General features: G+C 51.6%; 1 protein-coding gene across 2 annotated transcripts; it reads right to left on the bottom strand.

The window, feature by feature from the left end:
* Positions 1-15,492, bottom strand: LOC311579626 (DNA dC->dU-editing enzyme APOBEC3-like). Of its 2 annotated transcripts, XM_084750356.1 has the most exons (8): positions 15,040-15,491; positions 11,138-11,294; positions 9,683-9,956; positions 9,417-9,531; positions 2,605-2,755; positions 998-1,256; positions 664-776; positions 1-306 (listed from the first exon to the last, which is right to left on the bottom strand). In XM_084750356.1, the coding sequence occupies exons 1-8, from the start codon at positions 15,279-15,281 to the stop codon at positions 256-258; spliced, it is 1,362 nt and encodes a 453-aa protein (XP_084606482.1). In that variant the 5' UTR covers positions 15,282-15,491; the 3' UTR covers positions 1-255. The 2 variants fall into 2 exon arrangements, with proteins under 2 accessions (XP_084606482.1, XP_084606483.1); XM_084750357.1 differs by lacking the exon at positions 11,138-11,294 and having other exon boundaries at positions 15,040-15,492.
* Positions 15,493-16,132: the final 640 nt, after the last annotated feature.

Raw genomic sequence — 16,132 nt, forward strand, 5'->3', positions numbered from 1 at the left:
TTTTTTGTTTTTTATTTTATTTTATTTATTTATTTATTTATTTTTGGTTTTTTTGAGACAGGGTTTCTCTGTGTAATAGCTCTAGCTGTCCTGGACTTGCTTTGTAGACCAGGCTGGCCTCGAACTCACAGAGATCCGCCTGCCTCTGCCTCCCAAGTGCGAGCAAGGACTTCTAAACTTGGAGTTGGGGTGGAAGCCAAAAGACCTTCTAGACACTGTCTTGAATCGCATCTTGACATTCATGGCAACGTGGGTTCAGAGTTGTAGATTTTCAAAATCATTCGTCAAACCTTGCAGGCCCCAGGACTGTTGAGAGAGCAGTGGGGATGTGCCAATGGGTGTGAGCAAAGAGGCAATGTGGATGTTCAAGTTAAGAACAGGGACAGGTGAGGAGAGTGCCTGAGGGAGGGAAGGCTGGACTGGGAAGCCCTAAGGGGGAAAAATTGTCTAGAGATGAGAGGCCTGGCCCTGGGGAGGGTGAAGTGGAGGGGGCTCGAAGGTACAGGAAAAGAGGGAAGTGCAGGCTGGCAAGAAGCCTGGCAGCAGGAGGGGGAAGAGATCTGTTGTAGGGGGTGGGGCAGGGTCTGCTAAAGGGGCGGAGTCTGAAGCAGAAGGGCGGAGCCTGCGCTAGGAGGCGGGGCCTGCAGCAAGGGTAGTCCTCACCTCCTTGATCCTCCTGAGCCGCCTTTGTATGCGCGCGCTGTTTTCTCTCAGTCCATCCCACGGTCTGAATGGGTTTTGCGAGTTCACGAAGTTTGTCCAGCAGTCACTAAACTCTGAGATGGAAAAGAGGGTAGTAGTGAGCCCCCATGCCGTGCAGAGAGAGGCCTTCCTCTCCTCCTCCTCCCTTTTCCACCCAGGGTATTACCCTCTTCCTAGATAGAATCCGCCCTGTGAGGTGGCCTCAGCAAGGCCAGCATCCTTCCTGCCCAGCTCCTCCCCCAAGCTTCCTAGCCGGGGCTCATCCTTGCCCACTGGTGGCTTGGGCCTTTCTTACGCGGGAGGTCCATGACTTCCAGCTGGATCCCTGATCGCCACAGAGAACACAGCCCTTTCTGATACTGCCTCATCCAGTGGAAGTACAGGCGGGAGGTATAGAGGCGGAGAACCAAGTCTGGGCGATCCCTTTTGAAAGCAGCCAGTTCCTGGGCACATTCCGGGCAGGGGCTCCATGTGATGTAGCAGGTGATTCGCACCTGGCGCAGCTCCATGGCCCGAAGCTCATCAATGAAGAGGATTTCTGCATGTTTGCCTTTCTGAGGGGAGTTCAGGAAGAGAGAGGAAAGAGTTGGAAGGCGGAAGTCAGACATCATGTAACTGGGGGTGAGCTTGCAGACCAGGGCCCTAGCTTGTGAATTTTCTAATGGCTTGCCCTGCACAGGGAGAGCCCTACCTTTCTGGACTCACCCACTAACTAACTCTGCATTCCCAAAGCACCACAGCCTTTTCTAAAGTGGACAAGAATTCCAGGGCTGGAGAGATGGCTCAGAGGTTAAGAGCACTGTTTGTTCTACCAGAGGTCCTGAGTTCAATTCCCAGTAACCACATGGTGGCTCACAACCATCTATAATGTGATCTGATGCCCCCTTCTGGACTGCAGTTGTACAAGCAGGCAGAGCACTGTATACATAATAAACAAATAAGTAAATACAAAAAGAATTCCAGAGGTGCCAAGATGTACAAATGGTACTTTCAAGTCATGGTCCTTAGTGCTATGACCTCACTTCCGGATGCTGACTCAAGAGTTTTTCTTTTTTTTCTTTCTTTCTTTTGAAATATCTATTTATTTATTATTCCCCACCCAATACGGTTTCTCTGTAGCTCTGGCTGTCCTAAAACTCACTATATAGACCAGGCTGACCTCAAACTCAGAGAGATCCATCTGCCTCTGCCTCTTGAGCGCTGGGATTAAAAGCCTGTGCCATTAAGTCCAGCAAGAGTTTTTCAAAGTTTTTTTTTTCAAGACAGGGTTTCTCTGTGTAACCTTGACCGTCCTAGACTCACGTTATAAACCAGGGTGGCCTTGAACTCACAGCAGTCCGCCTGCTTCTGCCTCCCTAGTGCTGGGATTAAAGGCACCACCACACCCAGCTCCAGGTTTTTTGTTTTGTTGTGTTTTGTTTGTTTGTTTTTTGAGACAGGGTTTCTCTGTGTAGCACTTGTCCTGGAACTCACGCTGCAGACCAGGCTGGCCTTGAACTCACAGAGCTCCACTTGCCTCTACCTCCCCATATGCTGGGATTCCAGTGAGCCAGCACTCCTGCATCTTTCAAAGATGGTTCAACCAGGACACCAAAGAGCAGGATGTAGTAAAAAGGAAAGGCGGGCAGCCTGGATGACAGCCGTGAAGAGGCCACCGTGGACAGTACATTGTTTCTCCGAGGCAGTAAAGAAGCTGAGCTGTGAGCCTGCTCAAACCCTGAATGCACCAGAAGTGGCAGAAAGAATGCGCTATGCAAGGGCAGGATCCAGGACCAGCAAGAAAGACTGAGCCCCAGAAGGAGGTGAAAGGTGGGACCCTCAGAGTGATCATGGTGTTTGGGGAGGAAAGACAGGGAAGTCCCTGGCTGCCTCGCCATCTGGCTCTGAAACCCCGTCTGGCACCTTGTTTCGCAGGTATCCGCTGAGTATCCGTTGGCCACTGGGCCCCCCCAGCCAGTAGCACAGGTAGGTCTTCCTGCGGCAGTAGCGATGCTGGACTGGCTTGACCTTCTGACTGTTGCCAAACTGCACGTAAAATACTTCCTCTCTTAGCCTGTACAGGAGACAAAAACAAAGGAGTAAATAATAAATGAAGGTGTGAAGATGTGATCTTCGGGCTCAGCCTGCTCTTAACCCAACTCTGGGCCAACGAGGGCAAAGATGCAGGTGCCCGAGGGCAAGTTCTCCCCACCACCCTGCGTGCTGCCCCCACACTCCCCGTGAACACCATTTAGGATAGATGGTCGTGCGGAAACATTTTAGAAAGCGCTTAGTGTTTATGTATCTATTAGTTTTGTGCATGAGCAGTGTACGTCTGTGCATGCATGGATGCCATAGCATGCACGTGGAGGTCAGATTGCAGGTGCTGGTCCCCTCCTTCCTGCCTGCCTTTCCTCAGATGCTTCTCTTCAGTGAGTTCTTAACCCTTCCATTGACTGGTAAGCTTTCCTCATAGGAGTGCCAGCTGCCCTGTGCCTGGAGCCCTACCTATCAAGTAAGACATTGCCTTTACCTTCCAAGGGGACACTTGATGAGAGCCATAGTCCCATCGTGGGACAGTTATCCTTTTTGACTTGCTATTAGGATGCTTTTGGATTTGTTTTGTTTTTCTTTTCTTTCTTTCTTTTTTTTTTAGACAGGGTTTCTCTGTGTAGCACTTGTCCTGGACTCACTTTGTAGACCAGGCTGGCCTTGAACTCCCAGAGATCCGCTTTCCTCTGCCTCCCTCCATGGCTCCCAGCTGCATGCTTTATTTTAAAGTGGGACAAATCTGACTTTCAGACTCTAAAGGCATTTAGCTCCCTGTGTGATGTCACCAGGCCTCACAGTGTACTCCTGGACCAGGAGAGCTGGCCCTCCATGGTGCCATTGTATATCTCCCCTTTTTCTGCGTGTATGTGTGGGACATTTGATACATGCATGTGGGCATGTGGGTATGCACACCCAGTGTGCCCATGTAGAGGCCAGAGCAGGGGCCTGGGTGTCTTCGTCTGGCATACCCACTTTATTGCCTGAACTGGAAATTCTCCATTTAGTCTAAGCTAGTTGGCCAGTGAGCTCCTGGGATCTGGCTGTCTTCAGTACCCAATGCTGGGGTTATAAACACAAGCAGCTGTGCCCAACTTTTATTTTATGTTATTTTAAACATGGGTTCTGGGATTCAAACTCAAGTCTTTATCCTTTGAAAGCCAATACTCATACCTCCTGAGCCATCGTCCTTATCCCTGGCCTTTGCTAGTGCCCTGGAATCTCCTGTTTTCCGGCTTCCACGCTTCCTTGTCAAGATTCAAATCTACAAACACTCACCACCTGAGAGCAACCCCTGCCCCCCTCCCCAGGTGGCTCAGTGGTTAACAGCACTTGCTGCTCTGGCAAAGGACCTAGGTTTGATTGTCAGCACCCACGTGGTGGCTAGCAGCCTTTTGCAACTCCAGTTCCAGGGTATCTGATATCCTCTTCCGCCCCCTACAGGCAGTGTATGCAGGTGCACTTACGTAAGTACAGGGAAAACACTTATACATATAAGATCAAATAATAATAATTAAAAAAAAAAAACAACCCTCAACTTCACCACATGTAAAGTTTGGTGAGATTCCTAAGGCCTTGAGAAGGATGGGGCATCTTGGGGAGGCGCTTTTTGTCCCAACTCATTCAACTTACCTCTCAAAAGGAAAAATGGGCCTGTTGAAGGGGACACTGGATAAATGTCAAACCTAGGGGCAATCTTAAATTTTAAATCTTAAATCCCAGGCAGGTGAGGCAGCCTGATTCCCAGGCCTACAGTTATGGGGCTGGGGGGACACATACAGAGCAATCCTTTGTTTGTTTTGTAGAGGCCCTTCATTGTGGGGAGGTACCCATTCTTAGCTCATACTCTGAGAAATGGTGTGAGGAGACCAAACGATCCGGGCTCAGCCTGCAGTCACGGACCAAGAAGCCAGTCTCCATTCCAGGCTGCACCCTGCCCTGCCTGGTTCTCAGGAGAAAGTAGCCCCATGTTCTCAGGGGGACCCACACCTTCCATATGCAAAACTACAAGCACAGATTAATGTCTAAGGATTTTAGCCCTCTGCATCACCCCCCCCCCCCCATCTATGGTTCATTGCCCAAGATCAATGTAACTTCTTTCTTTAAAAAAAAAAAATTAGTTTTCGTTTTTAATTATGTGGGGACTGGGCAAGGAAAGGTAGGTATGTGTACATGTGTGCAGGTGCCCACCAAGGCCAGAAGAGGGCGTCAGATCCCCTGAAACTGGAGCTACAGGCAGCTGCTACTGAGTGCAAGGTCGCTCTTCGAGAGCAGCTGGTGCTTTTAACCACAGAGCCATCTTTGCAATCCCCAAACTTTCCTTATCTTGGCTAGATCTTGCTGGAAGGTAAAGTTCGGTAGTCTACAGACACTTGTCAGACCAAGCCCCTCCCCCACCAAGAAGTGTGGGTGTGGGCGTGGGCACATGCATGCATGAACGCACCGTAACATCCAAACGGCCATCAGACCAGTAACACACAGGAACTTTCTGTATTAGCAGTACATAAAAAGCCTGGCGGAACAAACTATCCTTCAATGGATTCAACTGCCAAAGCTTATGAACCTAATCCAAGGATAATAAAGGGGCAAAAAGAGCAGTGAGAGCCCAGGGGAGAACGGGCCGTCTCTGGTGGGGTCCCACAACATCCAAAGTGCTTATGGTGACGTTCAGGACAGCCCTGTTTCAGCAGTGAGCTGCTCACAGATTTATACTTTCCCTTCAAAAGGACCCACAATTCACTTATGCCATCCTTGCCTGTGCCCACCAGGCAGATTTGTGTGTGTGTGTGTTGTTGTTGTTGTTGTTTTTAAATTTTTTTGAGACAGGGTTTCTCTGTGTAACAGCTCTGGCTGTCCTGGACTCGCTTTGTAGACCAGGCTGGCCTCGAACTCACAGCGATCCCCCTCCCTCTGCCTCCCGAGTGCTGGGATTAAAGGCGTGTGCCCCCACCACGCCCAGCAGATTTTTGTTTTTTAAGCATCCGGGTCTCATTGTCAGCTCTGCCTGACCTAAAACTCGCCATGTAGATCAGCTTAGTCTTGAACTCAAAGAGATCTACCTCTTGGTGCTAGGATTAAAGGTCTGTGCCACAGAAGTTAGGCAGAGGAGCATGCCTCTAATCTCAGCACTCGGAAGGCAGAGGCAGGTGAATCTCTGAGTCCAAGACCAGCCTGGTCTTCAGAGAGAGAGAGAGTTCTAGGATAGCCAAGGCTACACAGAAAAATCCTGTTTCGGGGGTGAGGGGGTGGAGAGAAAGAAAGCAAGAAAGATTATTATAGCCGGCTGGTGGTGGTGCACGCCTTTAATCCCAGTAGAGGCAGGTGGATCACTGCAAGTTCGAGGCTAGCCTGGTCTAAAAAGCTACTCCAGGACAGCCAAGGCTACACAGAGAAACTCTGTCTCAAAAAAGAAAGAAAGAAAGAAAGAAAGAAAGAAAGAAAGAAAGAAAGAAAATAAATACACACACACACACACACACACACACACACACACACACACACACACACACATAAACAAGGCTCCTAAAAGCAGAGAAGTAGAAAGGCAGAACTTGGAGTGGAAGGGGATACAGAGTCCTGGCCGCCTCTCCCTTGCAATAGGCACTGTTTGGGTTCTGTTTTTTTCGTGAGGTGGCCTGTGGTAGCCTTGGGAAAGTCCCTGGTTTGTGGCTGTGTGTGACCACATCCACTTCTATGGGGGTCTCTGGGTGTGATGGTCCTCATGTTCCCCACCTACCCACCCCTCCCCGACAGTCTCTTTGTGTAGCCTTGGTTGACCTAGAACTAGCTCTGTAGACCAGGTAGGCCTTGAACTCCCAGCGATCCGCCTCCCTCTGCCCAGCTGGTCCTCCCTCTTCCTAATCTCCTTGGGTCCTGTCCACCCATCTAGAGCATCCTACATACCTTTTCTGGAGCATTGCTGTGGGGGTGTCCTGAGCAGGTAGGTCCTAGCCCCGCTCTGGGTCCTCCAGCCTAAGGCTCTATTTCCTGCTTTGTAAACCCTTTACTTCCTGCTTAGCTGTCTCTGAGACCCCGATAGCTAGCTACGGGCCCCACCCAGAATAGGGGAAACCCCGGGTAGTTGGGCTGGCTCAGTCTCAGGCTCATTTTCCTTCCTGTTGTCCTCTGGCTTGGCAAAGCAGGGCCTAGGTGGAGACAGGTCTCCCCATACGGTCTGATCAAGGATCCAAAAAGAAAGAGGAAGTAAACGCCAGAAAGAGAGATGCCTGCAGAGCTGGATTAGATGGAGTGCGGGGGGGTCGGGGGATGACGGGGGATGGAGCCCTCCTCACTAACTGGCACTTGGTGTGGTTCAAGTGCACAAGATTTCATCTCCAGCCCTGGGGAAGGCCACACCTTCTGCCCCATCTGCTACCCCAACAGTCCTGGTATGGGCAGTCATGGCTCTGACATCTCAGAAGAGGTCTCAAGCACAGAGAGGCTGAGACTGTCTCTTGAGGTCACACAGCTAATAAACAACATGGCTGGAGCGCTGGCTGGGCTCCCTCCTTCTCTAGCTGCTGCGTCTGTGGCCCTCATTGTCTCCAGGAACGTATCAGGAGGAGGAGGGAGGAGGCTGGGCAAGAGGTGGCTCCCACGGGGGCCTGACAGGTTTAAGCTACAAGGACACACGGACTTCAAGTTCACATTCCTGAAGCTGTCCGCCTGCTTTGGCAAGTCGCAACCAAGGATCCTCAGATTAGAAAACACAAAGAACATTCTGTGAAAGCTGTCACCTCAGGGCCTGGCGCTCACAAGAACAGGAGTCCCCCCTCCTTACTGTACCCCCTCCTTCATACCGCCCTGGCTCAGGCAAGGCTTTAGAGAGTCCTTCCTCCCCCGTCTGTCCTGGAGCCAGGGTCCGAGGAAGATTCCAGAATAAGCCAGGTCCATTTAGAAAGAGGCCACATCTGTATAGTGAGCATCCTATCCATGTCTCCCACATCAAAGGACGGAACTTGGGCTTCTCCCTAGAGAATATCTCAAATCTCCAGCCTCGGGAGGCCCTGCGAGGGACAGAAAGCACCAACTCCGTGAGCCAGGGAAGAGAGGAGATGTGCTGGCCAGGGGTAGCCCTGCGAGGCTCGGGGGCTACTGGATGCCTGTGTCAAGGACAGGACTAGGCATTTCCAAAAACCAAGAGACAGCCATGTTCACTTGGGCCGATGCTGGTGACCGGGACAGTGGAGCTCAGGGCCACCTCAGAGCCCCCTTTGTACCTCACCCCAGCGGGAGAGCTGGAAGGCAGACATGCTGTCCCAGCTGGGGAACCCCTGGATGCTGCCCTCAAATGACATACCAACAGCCCCTAGAGGAGGATGGGGCTCAGGTTACCACATGGTGACTTCATGCTGTCACTGCCTCTGTGTCTGTATGCCAGGAGTCACCTGAGTCAGGCTGAGCTCTTCTTTCTTGTGGTGTCAGGAGATGGCAGAGGAAGAAGAGGCTATTGCCCACAGCCAAGTCTATCATTGTATTATTATTATTATGATGATGATGATGATGTGTGTGTGATGTAGGTGTGCACTTGCCATGGCCTAAGGTCAGAGGTCAGCTCTGCAGAGCGGTTCTTTGCTTCCACCTCTATGTGGGTTCCAAGGATCAAACTCATGTCGCAAGGCTTATGTGACAACCACCTTTACCCGCCATCTTACCAGCTTGCTTCCGCTCTTGCCATCTTGTTCCTTAGCCCCTCCCCCACCTCCCCTTCCCGTGCCCTATGTAAATGCATTCTACCATTCCTTTTTGTTCTGTCCCCAGGGCTCACCCACCACCCCACCCAGAACTCTGTCTCTGGGAGACACTTTACTAGACAGACATTTGACAGGGCAGGTGAACAACAGGAAGGGTTCCAGGAGGTAGCAAGGTCTAGAAAAATGGAAGACAGGAAGAAAAGGGTGACAGGGCATGGTCAGCGAGTCTCTTGGGGTGCTGACAGCCGGAGCAAGGACTCTGTATTCCCCATCCATAAAGAAGCCTCTTAGCCACTGTGAGAGGCCCTAAGCCTTAGGACTCAGAATGGAACCCCTATTTGGAGGCCGGCCATTTGGGTGGGTGGGTCTGGATCCAAAGTCAAAACAGACTTATGGGAAGAGGGAATTTGGACAGAGAGACGCTGGGAAGGAAGGACCAAACAGCACACAGAGAGACTGAACAAGAAAGGACCATCTACAAGCCAGGGAAGAGCCTCCGAAGAAACTTCATGTCAGCCTCTTGGGCCTGGAGAGAGCACTGCTGGCTGGCTGAGTGTGTGATATCCTGGCAGTTGGGGATGAGACAGCCCCTTCCTGTTTCTAAGCACCCCTTTATTAATTTCTATGTGTGTTCACGCTTTGCCTGCATATATGTATTGCAAGACTCCCTTGCAACTGGAGTTACAGATAGCTGCAGGCCACCCTGTGGGTGCTGGGAACGGAATCCAGGTCCCCTGGAAGAGCAGCCAGTGCTCTTAACTGCTGAGCAGTCTCTCTGGACGCTCAAGGCGGCCCCGACGACGGGATTTCTCTACCTCCCAATCCCCAGGCTTATACAAACACCAGCTCACTTGCAATAGGGTTCAGTCATGACGGGAGACACCAGGTTGGGGGATGGGGAGGGCCTTGTGGGCAAAGACGCCCCAGAGAGAGAAGAAGTCTAGGGAAAGGGAGCAGAGGGGAGGCATGGCCAGGCATGAGAAAGCCCCTCACCTGAGAATCTCCTGAAGCTTCTCGTCCTGGAAACTGAAATTTCTAGCCAGTTTCTTCCACGGCCTGAATGGCTGGTTGTCATTGTATACAAACTCGCTCCAACACTTTTTAAATTCTGAGACAGAAGAGGGAAGACGGTTGTCAGGGCCCAGGAGTATTCTCCACAATCTCTTGAGGCTAGCCCCCCAGGTGCTCCCCCTTCACCGGATGGCAGACCCATGTGCGCCCCCCGCCCTCCCCCCACCAGGCTGCTGCCCACCCCTCACCTAGAAAGCTCATGGCAGCCATCTGGGCTCCTTCCTGAGTCAGCCTGCGAAGATTCTCCTGGTAGTCCGGTTTCCAAAAGTAGTACAAGCGGGAGCTGAAGATGGCCAGGCTCAGGTTGCGGTGTGTGGCCAGGAACGTGGCTACCTTCTCTGCACAGTCACTGCAGGGGCTCCAGGACACATACCAGGTGATCTTGTACTTTTCACTGGGGGACATTTCCAGTCTTTGGTTGTGGAACCAGTAGAGGAAGCACAGTTCAGCGTGGAGGGTGCCCTGGGAAAGAAAGGGGAACTCCTGGGTGGGGGGGCGGGGCCTGGGGGTGGGTCCCTTCCCATCCTCCTTTGTTAATTTCTGCATCCCTCACTGGTCCTGGTATAGCTGCTAACCCCACATCTATTCTGCATCCTCCTGGCATCCCTCCCTAGCACTCTGAACCCTGCTGTAGCCAGGTCCACTGGGGTCAGCTGGTTGCCTGTCTTCCCTATTTACTGCGGAGGAGGGGCAGGGATGGGCTAAGAAGTCCCCTCAGGGAACCAGCGGCTTGAACTGTGGCTCATCTGAGATAACGTTTACAGCACGGGCACAATACAGTCATTTTGTTTCCTTTCCTTTAATTTAAAAACAAAAATTATCTTTTTTTTTTTTTTTTTGGACACAGGGTTTCTCTGTGAAGCCCTGGCTGTTCTGGAACTAGCTCTGTAGACCAGGCTGGCCTCAAACTCAGAGATCAGTCTGCCTCTGACTTCGGAGTGCTGGAGTTAAAGACATGCACCCACGCCAAGCTATTTTTGTTTTATTCTGTGTGTTTGTGTATGTAAGGGTTTCCATTTCACTAAGTAGTTAAGGATGATGTTGAACTGCTGACCTTCCTGCCTGCCTCAGTCTGTGGAATACCATCACTGTTGCCTCATGCAGCTCAATTCAAAGAGAAAAAGGAATTGGGACATGGTTGGTAGCCTGCACCTGTAATCCCAGTACACAAGAGGCTGAGACAGGAGGATTGAGGGGATTTGGATGTCACCTTGGGCTATATAATAACATTGTCATGTGTTTGTGTGTGCGTGTGCGTGTGCGTCTGCGTGTGTGTGTGTGTGTGTGTGTATGCATGTGTGTGTGTCTACTTAAGAAATGTTGTTCAGCTGGGCGTGGTGGCGCACGCCTTTAATCCCAGCACTCTTGGAGGCTGAGGCAGGCTGATCTCTGTGATTTTGAGGCCAGCCTGGTCTACAAAGGAAGTCCAGGACAGGCAAGGCTACATAGAGAAACCTTGTCCTGAAAAAAAACAAAAAAGAAAAGTAAAAGAAAAAGAAATGTTGCTTCTGTTGGATTAAATAAGGCACTAAAATTTATCCCACCGAGTCTGTCAGATTTTTTTTTAAGCTACAGGCACTGTGACGGGATTACCAGGACTCCATGTAGGTTAGATAAACGCTCTGCATCCCCAACCCTAATACCTCTTTCCTAAAGACCCCTTGGAGAAGGGGTTCAGGCAAACCGCACACCACTCTAGTCACTTTGTAGCACAAGAAGGTATCGTTTCGGCCGCTGGCGTAGCGTAGGTTCTTAAAGTAGAAGTAGAACGTCCTTTGATCTAACTTCTCTAGCGGGTCACTGCAGGCACAAGAGAGAGAAACAGAGTTGCAGAGCATGCGTGCCCTGGAGCGCCTCCTAGCAGAACAAGGCCCCTGGAGTCCCCAAGAAACCGCCTCCTCTCAACCCGTGACAATCTCTCTAGTCTTTCCAAGCAAGAAGACAGGAGAGAAGGCAAAAATGCTGCGGCCAGAGCGGTGCCCACCCACTTGGGCCCCAGCAGTGTAGACAAAATGTTCTAGTGGACCGTGGACCCTTTCCCTGTGGTCACTCAAATGCTGATTTCTCTACCCTTCTATCCGCTTTCAACCCTGACATTGCATTGTGATGTTAATTCTAAATATCTCCGCTCTCAAGTGTAAACTTGTCACCATTTGTTCTCTGTGTTGCCAATAAAACCAACTAGCCAATGCTGAGCAATAACAGAGAATAGGGTGGGACATCCTGATGCAGTGAGGGGAGGAGAGAGAGCAGGAAGGAGAGGATGGAGCTGTAAGGAGGTGGGGGGGTGATGGGGGGGATGGGGGGGAGATCAGGAGAAATGAACCGGGCCTAGGAGATGATTTAAAAACAAGTATAACATGGGAAATCTGAATGGGAAGAAACTGTACTAGCGTGTAGGTTTAGGATGGAATAATACTGCGCAGCACTGTGCTATATGCTAATTAAATAGATCCTGGCCTCTCTGTGTGGTTAATTGGGTATAAAGCCGGTTAAAGAGTAACCGCTGATTTTACTAAAATAATAATTTAATATTAAATATTAATAATCACTCATCAGCGCACCCTTACCCAAGAGCACATAAGGCACAAAGCTCTTCTGCATGTCACCTCCGCTCCTTCCTGACTGGGCACCTCCACACGGTACGGAGGTTTTGAAAATCAAGGAAACGGGGAGAAGCGAGTGGCCGGTGAAGCACTAGCACACAAGTCCCGATTATCAGAGCAGATGTAAAAGCCAAGCATGGTGGGGTCGGGAGAGGGTGTGTGTGTGTGCATCTGTAACCCTGAGCTAGGGCATCAGAGACAGGAGGATCTCAGGAGCTCACTGGTCAGCCAGCCAGAATCCACAAGCTTGTTTCACCAAAAGACCCTAGCTCAACAAAGACTGTGGAGCAACTAAGGAAGACACTGGACATTAACCCCTGGCCTCCAGATGGGATGCGCATCATATGCATACACACACACACACACACACACACACACACACACACACACACACAGAGAGAGAGAGGGGGGGGGAGGGAGGGAGAGATTGTCAGAGGCATGCCTAACTTCACATAGACAATCTACTGTCTCAGTATTTCTGGCACCTGAACTCATCAAGTCCTTCTCTGACCCTCTGAGAAATGTTCCCGTTTAACAGACAGGCAATGCCCAAGCCTGCTACTATAGCCTTTGGAGAGCAGGAACAGGAGGGTTTTCCCAAGATTGAGTCAAGCTTGGTCTATGTAGCGAGTGCCAGGCTGGCCAGGGATTCATAGCAAAATCCTGTCACGGGGAGGGGGAAGAGCCCAACTATCACTGCTGCCACCACAATAAAATCCCACAGCATAGCTGTATGTGGTGGCACACACCCTTTAATCCCAGCGCTTGGGAGGCAGAAGCAGGGGGAATCTCTGAGTTTGAGGCCAGACCAGTCTACAAAGCCAGAACTATACTTAGAAACCCTGTCTCAGAACCCGCCCCTCCCCCCCCCCCCAAAAAAAAGAATCCCACAACACAATAACAACCAAAAACCAGGAGGAAGAGTCTGTCTGGATCCTCTTTCTCAGAGCTGGGTCCCTGGTTCAGCCAGCTGATCCATCACGGTGTTTGGAAACTGCCTACATATTAGTGGGCTTGGAGGGTATGAGGCTGGGCCTGTCCCTCACAGTCAGCGGGCTGTAGAATACAGGGATGGAAGAGCCAGACTTCTACCAAGATTGGAAGAAGCCTGGAACTTGAGTCTTATCTCTGACTCTGGAAGGAGTGGTGACGTCAGAGACTGGCTCCAAGGCCACACATGGGACAAGGCTAGTCACAGAGCCTATAACTGGCTTCAAGAGCGCCAATCCTGGGGACTGCTGGCTGGCGAGGGGCTTTCTGTAGAAGATTAAAGACATGCTATTCTGTGACATGCCTTGCTGAGCCCCCTCTGGGCAGGTCCTCTATACAAGGCCTATCCATCAAGGGACAGAATAGAGTTGCTCAGGGAAAGGTGAATGTTCCAAAGACAGGAAAACCAGTATGGAGCAGGGGGTTAAAATGCTAACCCTGAGCCGGGCAGTGGTGGCACACGCCTTTAATCCTAGCACTCGGGAGGCAGAGGCAGGCGGGTTGCTGTGAGTTCGAGGCCAGCCTGGTCTGCAAAGTGAGTTCAGGATAGCCAGGGCTAACACGGAGAAACACTGTCTTGAAACTCCCCCCCCCCCAGAAAGCTAACCCTGAAAGCCTACATCTCCCCACGGCCCACCCCACCCCACACGAGGATGGAGTGCAGAAAGGCCAGTGGTCTCCGCTTGCTGTCACTCACCCTTTCTACCCTACTTTCACTACACCAGGCCTATCTTCTACCTTACACTTGCTACGAACCATCTAAAGAATTTGGGGATAGGGGCTGTTGCGGGGGTGTTTCAAAACAAGTTTCCTCTGTGTAACTTTGTCCTGGACTTGATTTGTAGACCAGACTGGCCTCGAACTCACAGAGATCTGGGATTACAGGCGTGCTCCACAGAGTGCCAGGCTTCTCTTTTTCTTAAGTATAGCTTTAAAATACAGTCATGTCTCTTGACATTTTGTGTGTGTGTGTGTGTGTGTCTGTCTGTCTGTCTGTCTATCTGTGTCCCATGTTAATACGTGCACTGCTGGGATGTGCATGTCTGGAGAGGACCTCAGATCCCCTGGAACAGGTGGTTGTAAGCCATGCTATGTGCTTGCTGGGAGCGGAACTCAGCAAAGGGTCTTTTGTTTTTATGAGAGGATCCAGATCTCTGTGTTAGCCTTGGCTTTCCTGGACTCACTTTGTAGACCTGGCTGGCTTTGAACTCTGCCTCCCTGAGTGCTGAGATTAAAGGCATGCGCCACCACGCCTCAGCTTCAGCAAAGGTTCCTAACTGCGGAGCCATCTCTCCAGCGCTAGCCCCGCCCCCCGTTTCTTTTTCTTCTTCTCAAAGGGTATCTGAATGGTGTGGTTCCGGGGGGAGGTCACAGTGACCATTCAGGCAGAGTGGGTGTGTTGGGGGGTGTCCTCTGTTCACTCTTTGTTTCCCAGGGTGGGGGCTACTTATGGTAAGGTGATTCACGTCTTTTCAGAGAGTGGTGGCCTCTTCTCCCAGCATCCCCTGAGGTTGGCTTAGAATAGTTACAGATACCCTAGAACAGCCGTCAAAAGTGCTCCAAATGCTATAGTCCAAAGTCTGCCTCTTTGAACTGTCCTTTAAATTCGGACACTCAGCCCAGCCCAAGATCAGAATAAACTCCCACAGGCAAACAGCCCCAGGCTGAAGAGGAGTCTGAACAGGAAGAAAGATGGGCGGGGGCAGGCCGGGGGGGGGGGCAGGCCCTGCACCACCACCACCCCACCGCCCCCGCTTTAGAAGCAGCTACAAGACAACTGCTGTGGCTCAGACTTAGGGCCGTCGAGGGGAGTGAGACAGAGGGGAGCGGACAGAGTGAGGAGTCACAGGGCTGGAGGCCTGGAGAGGCTCAGCACATAGCACAATGGGGGCCACCAGGAAGGGACTGCGGTGAAAATCTTGGAGGAACCGGGCCAAACAGTCAGTTACCTGATCGACGGATCGGGAGAGCGGCATCCCAGGCAGGCTGGTCCCATCCCAGCTCTGGTCCCCAGGCGCTGGGGTTGCATTTCCTGTGTAGAGGCCCTGGCTTTGGGAGACCCCAGAAGTGCAAGTAACCTCCTGGGCCATGTGAGTGGAGGCCCCACCCTCTTCCTGCTACAGCTCCCGGAATGGGAGGGTTCTGGGCGATCGAGCCCAGAAGGCTCCTGCCCACCTTCCCTCCTACTCATTGTCCCCAGGCTTGACAGAGACCCGCTCCTCCTTAGAACCAGCCCACGGAGATCGCAAAGAGAAAGAGAAAGTAACTGATGGTGTTGAGAAGCGGTGCCAAGCTTCTGTTAGGGTAGGACAGACGCCCCTAGGGTGGCCCCGGGCTTCTTCAGCCAGCCCGCCCAGTTCAGCCTGTGCCCAGAGCTTGGAGCCAGAGCTGCAAACTGAACCAAGGGTCAGACTGTCCAGGTGTGAGGGAGGCGTGGCTTCTGATTGGGAACTCCTAGATTCCCTCCCTTCGATTCAGGAGGGGAGGGGACAGCCCAGCTTTGGGTTTCTAAGTATGGGCTTGGAATTTTGGCACTCTTCATCTCTAACTTACCAGCTGCCTCAGGTGGGGAGCCAGACTGGGATCGACCGGGACAAAACGCAGATGGGTCATTTGGTGGTGCAGGACCAGACAGCTGCAGGTAGCCGACCTGGCATCAGAGCCTGTGATACCAAGTTGGCTTCCTGTTTGTCCCTGCAGATGAGGGAGACTGATGCCCAAAGATAAAGGAGTTCGCTGTGTCCCAAGGGTGGCAGCGTGGGCCAGGAAAATGAAGCTCGTACAGGCTTCTGGTTATTGAAGTTCATCCAGCTTTTTTTCCTCCCCGCCCCCCCCCCTCCCCCCCCAGACAGGATTTCTCTTGTAGCCCTGGCTATCCTGGACTTGCTTTGTAGATCAGACTGACCTCGAAGTCACAGTGATCCACCTGCCTCTGCCTCCCGAATGCTGGGATTAAAGGCATGCGCGCCACACCCAGCTTTCATCCAGACTTCTTTGGAGGAATGAATGCACATGAGGTCAAATAATCTTACGTGTCCTTGG

This window comes from Acomys minous, assembly GCF_964271855.1.
Source record: "Acomys minous genome assembly, chromosome: 12".
NCBI classification, from domain to species: Eukaryota; Metazoa; Chordata; class Mammalia; order Rodentia; family Muridae; genus Acomys; species Acomys minous.